The sequence below is a fragment of the Artemia franciscana genome, chromosome 21 (genome assembly GCF_032884065.1).
Source record: "Artemia franciscana chromosome 21, ASM3288406v1, whole genome shotgun sequence".
Classification (NCBI taxonomy): Eukaryota; Metazoa; Arthropoda; class Branchiopoda; order Anostraca; family Artemiidae; genus Artemia; species Artemia franciscana.
Genome location: NC_088883.1, coordinates 12,095,065 through 12,102,352, shown reverse-complemented (window position 1 = coordinate 12,102,352; position 7,288 = coordinate 12,095,065). Strand labels below are relative to the sequence as shown.

Here is a 7,288-nt window from a genome sequence, read left to right as displayed (position 1 = left end):
AGTAAAAGAACACGGGGCCAGTTTTCGTGGCACTACGTAATCTTGGACAAGTAAGGGAAGAAGCCGAAGGGTTTCTTGAACCTTGGGATTTGTAAATAATGAACTATTTGTTGGAGTAGGCCTTAGGTAAAATATGTTTCAAACAAACTAGTGTCATCTGGGTCTTTAACCTGTCCCCCCCTAAAATGAAATTCACAAGGCCAGGATGCCTAATGGTTTTCTAAGATCCATGAATAGCTTGGGTTGAAGGGTCTCATTGGAGTACTATCATTATTTGGGTTGTTTTATCCTGTTTTGTAATTCAATAATCTATTTTGAAGAAAATTAAATTTTGATTCCTTAATGGGGTCACAAAAGGGAATAGAGTCCATAGCAACCTAAAGTTCAAAAACATGGTTCTAAAAAGAAACTGTCTAGTATGAAAAACTGCCATTTGTATCTGATTCAGGGATGAAAAATTTGCTTAATAGCAAAATGTTATTTTGAAAACAATTTGCAGGAATTCAAAAAGAAAAACTAAGAAACCCCTCAAAAATGACATCACAGCAAAACTGACATCATTCCTGAGGGGTTTCTAGTTTAAAATATAAAAACAATGAAGTCCTTAATTTATGATATGCAGCATGTTTATATTAATCAGGTTATAATGTTTACTCTATTATTATTTGCATTGTTAGCTCATTTAAATTAATATCTTCTATCCAATATTAAATCTGATGCTTAGGCCAATCTGGATATCTTCAAGTTTACACAATGTCAATGGTTTGCAAGGGATATAACAATAAAAAAAAGCAAAGAAACTGTTATTAAGGCTATATCAGAGGATGGCAAGGAACATTGTCAGGGAAATGACTATTATGTACAAAAGGGACAGTGTTAAGGAATCTAATAGTCCCTTCCTATTTTATGTTATTTTTATATGCAGCCTATGGCTATATTTGAGACTGTTGGGGGGGGGGGGAATTCTCATAAATCCTACTCAGATCATCTCAATACCTCTCTTTTTGTTTAGTAAATTTTCCTATTAACTCACTAATCAGATATCTAAGAAATAGACTTATCTTTAGAATTAGAATTTCACCAAGAATTTAAATATAACATCCATTTCTTTTGGAAGTGAACTTTACCCCCCCCCCCACCCTAATGTAGAAATAAACCCTAAATTTTATATAGTTGATATAATGAATTTCTTATTATTTTGAAAAACTGTTTTATCAATTCAAAGAAAGGAATGACTTACCAAGAATAAGTAAATATATACAACTTAGGGTTTGCACATTTGTAGGGTTGGGGTAACATTCATTAGTGACAAATGAATGTTATAATTAGATTTGGGATACAATTTTGATTCTAAAGGCATGTCTCTTTCTTTGCTATCCCATTAATGAGTATGTTAAAAAATTTCCCTTTTGTTTTCACATTTTCTACACATTTGCCCAAAACTATTTGAGATGATTTTAAAAAGTTTAAAAATAATAAAAGGAAACATGACAATCTTACTAACAAAAACATAATGCATATTATAAAGTAAAAATTGTATTGTTTTAGTGTCTTCTTTTAGTTTGTATATATTTCTTGGGCTGTATATATGATCATCAGTAGAGGGGCCTCTTTATATTCTTTTCAAATATAATAATTGTATCAGTTGCAAATCTGCTCACACCCCTTCCTCCCTGAGGTCCTATATATAACCCTAGGATATAGTTTTTACAAGACCAAACAAGAACTGAGAGCTCATATGGCACTTGTGACAAGGTTGGAAGAGCCAAGAGCCCATATGGCATGAGCTATAGCAAAACTCTAAGAATCAATAGATTGATTTGAAAGGGAAATCAGAGGCTTAATTCTGGTCAGGATTTAAGATAAGACCTCTGAGACACGAGGTCCTTCTGAATATCAAAATTCATTAAGATCTGATCACACATTTTAAGTTAAAAATACTTCATTTTTTTCTAATTTTTCCTCTCCCTTCAGCCCTCCAGAAGGTCAAATCAGGGAAAATGACTGTAATCAAGTCAATTTGTGCAGGTCCCTGACACACCTACCAATTTTCATTGTCCTAGCATGTACAGAACAACCAAACTCACCAAAGCACTAGACCTCCCTTACCTCCCCCAAAGAGGGCAGATCTAGTCTGGTTACATCAATCATGTATCTACAACATTTGCTTATTCTACCCACCAAGTTTCATCCTGATCTCTCCACTCGAAGCATTTTCCAAGATTTCCGATTTCCCCCCAACATCACCAGATCTGGTTGGGATTTAAAGTAAGAGCTCTGAGACATAGGTTCCTTCTAAATATCAAATTGCATTAAGGTCTGGTCACCCATTTGTAAGCTAAAAATACCTCAATTTTTCCAAATTAACAACCCCCCATACCCCCAAAGAGAGCAGATTCAGTTTGGTTATGTCAATCATGTATCTATAGCATTTGTTTTTTCTACCCACCAAGTTGCATCCTGATCTCTCCACTCTAAGTATTTTCCAAGATTTCTGGTTTCCCCCTCCAACTTGCCCCAATGTCACCAGATCTGGATCAGAATGATGTTTGTGTTTTTAGTCTTTATGATCACTCATCCCTCCCCCAGCTAGTTCCATTTAGAAAAGATGCACCTCTTCCAACTTGTGATCATTCAGCAATCAGTTAGGGAAAGATTTTTAGCATAATTAATTAAAAATCATTGAGGTTGTTGCATCAATGTCAGAAATTAAAATGCATTAAGTAAACAGTTTTTTAATGATGTTTGATTCCCACCTAACCTGGCATCTAGGGGTTTTCAAGTCACTTTTTGCAATATGAGTATATTAAACAATAGCCTTTCCTTTTACTTTTTAATCCCACCAATGAAGCTCCTACATTTTAAGAATTATCTTTATTCTCCACTTTTTTTTACTCTAAAATATGATTTTGCTCTTCTTGGCTTGTGATAGTGATTTTTTGAAACACATATCTTGCTTTGTCCTGTCCACAAAAATTTAGACTTCATGTGTACAATTAAAGAAATGTTGGGCAGGGCTACAAAAGTAGTGGGAGGCTTACACTCTATGCCATCCTCAGTTGGATTGCCAGCAGGATAATTTTTGGAAGCTATCATCCTACATTGATAAAACAAAGCCTAGCTATCTTGACCTGTCTTTCATTTTGATTGTAGAGAGGGGGATCAAATCACATTTTTGTAAGTTCATTATTTGATATGATTAATTATTTGACACAGACACCTCACAACTTTAGTATCCAGCTTACAAACATGTTTGAAAGCTTAGCCTTAGTTTTCAACCATGAAGGCAATGGGGAGTCATTCTGGAACACCCTAAATGAAGTCTATAACCAGGCAACACTAGAAATGCTTTGACACAAAAAAAAAGACCCAACAATGAATGGTTATCCAGTAAGACATGGATCCTCATTGAAGAATGTCAGAAATTAAAACAACATCTTCTAAATGGTGGAGGTGACTGCTATAAAGTCTTGAGAAATCATTTATACCAACATCAAGACAAGCTAGTGAAGAAGAGCACAAGGGGAGATAAATGGGACTTTCTAGAAAAGAAGGCAGCTATGGCTGAAGAAGCAGCCAAACGTTTTACAACATTACCAATGAAATCATTGGAAAACAATGTAACATAAACAGGCCAGTTAAAGATGAAAATGGCAAGGTGGTTACAGCCCCTGATGAAATCTCTGAGGTTTGGGCTGTACATTTTGAGAAAATCCTCAATAGACCTAGTTCTCTTAACACAGCAGACATCCCCACACCCCCTTTCCTGGACCTCCAAATCAATACAGAAGAGCCATTGACCAAAGAAATAGTTCAAGCTGCTAGCAAGATGAAGAACAGTAGAGCACCAGGAAGCAACAAGATATCAGCAGAAATGCTCAAAACCTCTATAGGTGCTTGCATAACGGTGTGGATTGCATTCTTTACATGCATCTGGAAATCTGGAAAGTCCCTGAAGAATAGAGAAAAAGCAAACTCATCAAGCTTTTCAAGAAAGGAGATGCATCAAAGTGCAATAACTGGAGGGGAATCAGCCTCCTTTCTATCCTGGGGAAACTATTCTCACAGATAATCTTCCACTGCATCCAGACAGAATTAGATAAGCACTTGAGAGATGAACAACATGGCTTCCACTCAGACCTTATATATGTCCTTTGCATATTGATTTAGGAATGCAACAAATGATGTACCTTGTCTTTGTGGATTTTGAAAAAGCCTTTGACTCAATACACCAAGAGTTGCTGTGGAAAATCCTCCAACACTATGGTATTCCAGATAAACTGGTATCCCTGATCATTGTGCTGAATGAAAACATAAAGTGCTGTGTTCAGATCCACAAAGGAAATACAAGGTATTTCAGTATCATATCTGGGGTCAAACGGGAATGTGTCCTCTCCCCCCTGCTTTTTGTTCTTGTTATCAAATATGCCCTTTGAGATTGCACAGGATTTCAGATCCAAGTAAGTGATAATAAACAACTAGCAGATCTTGATTTTGCCAACAACATCACCCTGATCAAGGCAAACAAGGAAAGGTTCTAGGAGCTTCTAGATGTCATACAAAAGAAAGTAAGTTTTTTGGGACTAAAGATTAGTACAGACAAGACAAAAAGCATGGCAACAAGCAACTCACCACTTAGCAAAAAGTGTGGGGACAATTTAGTAGAGAAGGTAGTGGAATTCAGATACCTTGGAAGTACAGTTGAACCAACTGGATCAAGCAAAAAGGAGTTACAGTCTAGGATTGGACAATACAGTGGAGCATTTAATCAACTAAAGCAAGCTTGGTGATTGAAAAAGTACTTCCTGAAATTGAGGCTGTTCAACAGTAACGTCCTCTCTGCCCTCATCTATAGCTGTTAATGCTGGAAACTGAACCAACAGCAAGAAAAGAGGATTCTCGCTTTTGAGAACAACTGTCTTTGCAGGATACTGAACATTAACTAGAGGGACCACATAACTAACCAGACAGTTTGCTCTATCATGCATCTGCCCCTGGTAACAGATGTCATATGCCAACGAAGATGGTGGTACTTGGGACATGCTATCTTTATGGTGGAAGATAGACTCTCCAGAGCGACAACCAGAGGGAAACCAATGAAGAGGAAAGCCAAAAAATACACCTTATTGTAAATACCAGAAGGACCGGAAATTTGTCAATTCAACAGACTTTACCAACTTGCTGGCCATTTTCACTTAACTGCTTTTATTTTGTCAAGAATGATCATAATGCCCATTTCTTCCTTATAACCTAGAAAAGAACTGCTTCTTATATTGTTTTACATCACAGTTATCTGTACAACTAATAAGTCGCCTTGCAAGAGTGCTTTAAACAGCATTGGATAGTTTCTTTTATACTTGAAAGGTGTTGAACAGAAAAGCCTTGAATTTTGCCAAAAAAAACTGGCTGACTTTAACTAATAGTGCCATTTTTTAATTTCTATAGGATCTAGGTCTAAATTAATTTGTGATTTCAATCCTTGCAATGGCTCTGTTGCTGTGTCTCTGAAAAGGGGAGTTGTTGTGCCTTGCATCTACACATTCATTCACTACTGAAGACACTGCAGAGTTTATTGAAACAGAGCAAGTTTCAGTCGTCCAAAGAGCTGGCCCAACTTTACCCAATAGGCTTTGTTGTGCTGGCTCCAGAAAAAAAATAGTTGTGGTTGATTGCATCATCCACACATTCATTACTATGATTCTGAGGACACTGCAGAGTTCATTAACAAGGAACAATTCGCCAGCCATCGAATGAGATGGCTTCACAATAAGGTATTGCTTTTGAAAAACCCACCTAATTTACCATGCTTCTCAGCTAATTGGCTCATCCTTTTATTCAAGTGCTACAGTCCATCTTTTACCCATGTAACTTAAGCATATGTTTTGGTCTAGAAGGAAGCAATATATATGCAAAGCAATTAGCAATAGAGTCGATTTCTGCTTTTGGAGGAGGGGGGAAATCTCTGATTTCCTTCTTAGACACATACCTAATCCACACCTAATATGTATGTCTATGACTTTGACATTCCTCACTATTTCCTGTTGGTATTGTTGTTGTCAGATGGTATCAACTTAGTACCCGAAAAAGCTGATGCCATGAGTATGATTCTATGCAATACCAAACCTCTGTGCAGATAATATTTTCCCTAAAAGTACTAGCCACCCAGACCTTGCACACCTTGGGCTGTCTCTCAACCTGCTCCTATCTTTCCCCCCCATTTGCTGCTTGACTTTAAGATACATAAAGACTTTTGTACCTTATATTACCAATGTAATTAACAAAAAAAAATAATAATTTACTGCTTTTTATTTGTATATGTTTGCTTTTCTCCTCCTTTTTACGCTTTTAATAACCCTTTTAATTTACTAGTTTTATTTGTCTTAATTGCTGTTGTTTTTTGACAGTAATGGCGTGTAAAAGTATGCATGTATATAGATTTTTTTTCTTTTTTTATTGATTTGTTTCTTATTTTTCTTTGACAATTTTGATGAACTGACAGTGCCTTCGTTTGTCAGTCTTATATGTCTGATTGTTTTAAATCTTTTCTGATGCTGTTATTATTATTTTAAATCCTCAATTCGAATTTGGACCAGTCAGGCTTGTGATGCCAAATTTTGAAATAAAACTAATCTTATCTAAGTCTGATTTTATGAATTTTATAGTAAATGTCAAAAAGAGAAAGATATCCTAGGATAGTGCAAGAATCAACCGTTTTCTTAATCTGACCCCCCTCCTCCACAGAAATATTAGTAAAGATCGCCATTTGAAAATGTTTTTAATCCAGAGATTTGCACTTATGAGTGTTCAAGATGACCAATGGGTGTTATTTTTTTTCTGTTTAAGGTCAAGTAAAGCAAAAAATGGTACATCCCGGTTCTGGTGAAATGGAAAGATCTTCTGCAGAAAAAGAGCAAAAGGCTGTTATTAATCTTCAAAAGGTAAACTTTTAATGTGTATTGTTTAAGGATTTTGTTCGGCTTAGGTATCAGTGTTTAAAACAAATTTTTAGGTAGATGTCATTCTTCTAGTTTGTAATGACTTAGATGGTTTGTAGCACATTAAATATGTTAAGTATATTCCCTAATATCTGAAAATGAGTTACATGTTTTGACCCTGCTCTAGCCCTATGGGGCAAGAAAAAAACCTAAGACCTCCATTTCTCAAGGTTTTTTTTGTGAACAAATGTGTTCATTTATTTTTTGCTATTTTTTCTGTAAAATACATCTTGCAAGCTTCAGCCACCTTCATAGTTTTAGAATTAGATTCATTTTGTATGTAACATCTCATT

At 35.8% G+C, this 7,288-nt stretch overlaps 1 protein-coding gene across 1 annotated transcript in view; it reads left to right on the top strand.

Moving 5' to 3' along the window:
- The first annotated feature begins 20 nt into the window (after window positions 1–20).
- Window positions 21–7,288, top strand: part of LOC136041014 (nuclear anchorage protein 1-like) — a 93,347-nt gene continuing 86,079 nt past the window's right edge. Inside the window, exons 1-2 of the mRNA XM_065725519.1 lie at window positions 21–126; window positions 6,844–6,938. Coding sequence (XP_065581591.1) covers window positions 6,861–6,938 — 78 coding nt within the window. The 5' untranslated portion in view covers window positions 21–126; window positions 6,844–6,860. The remainder of the gene's footprint in view (window positions 127–6,843; window positions 6,939–7,288) is intronic.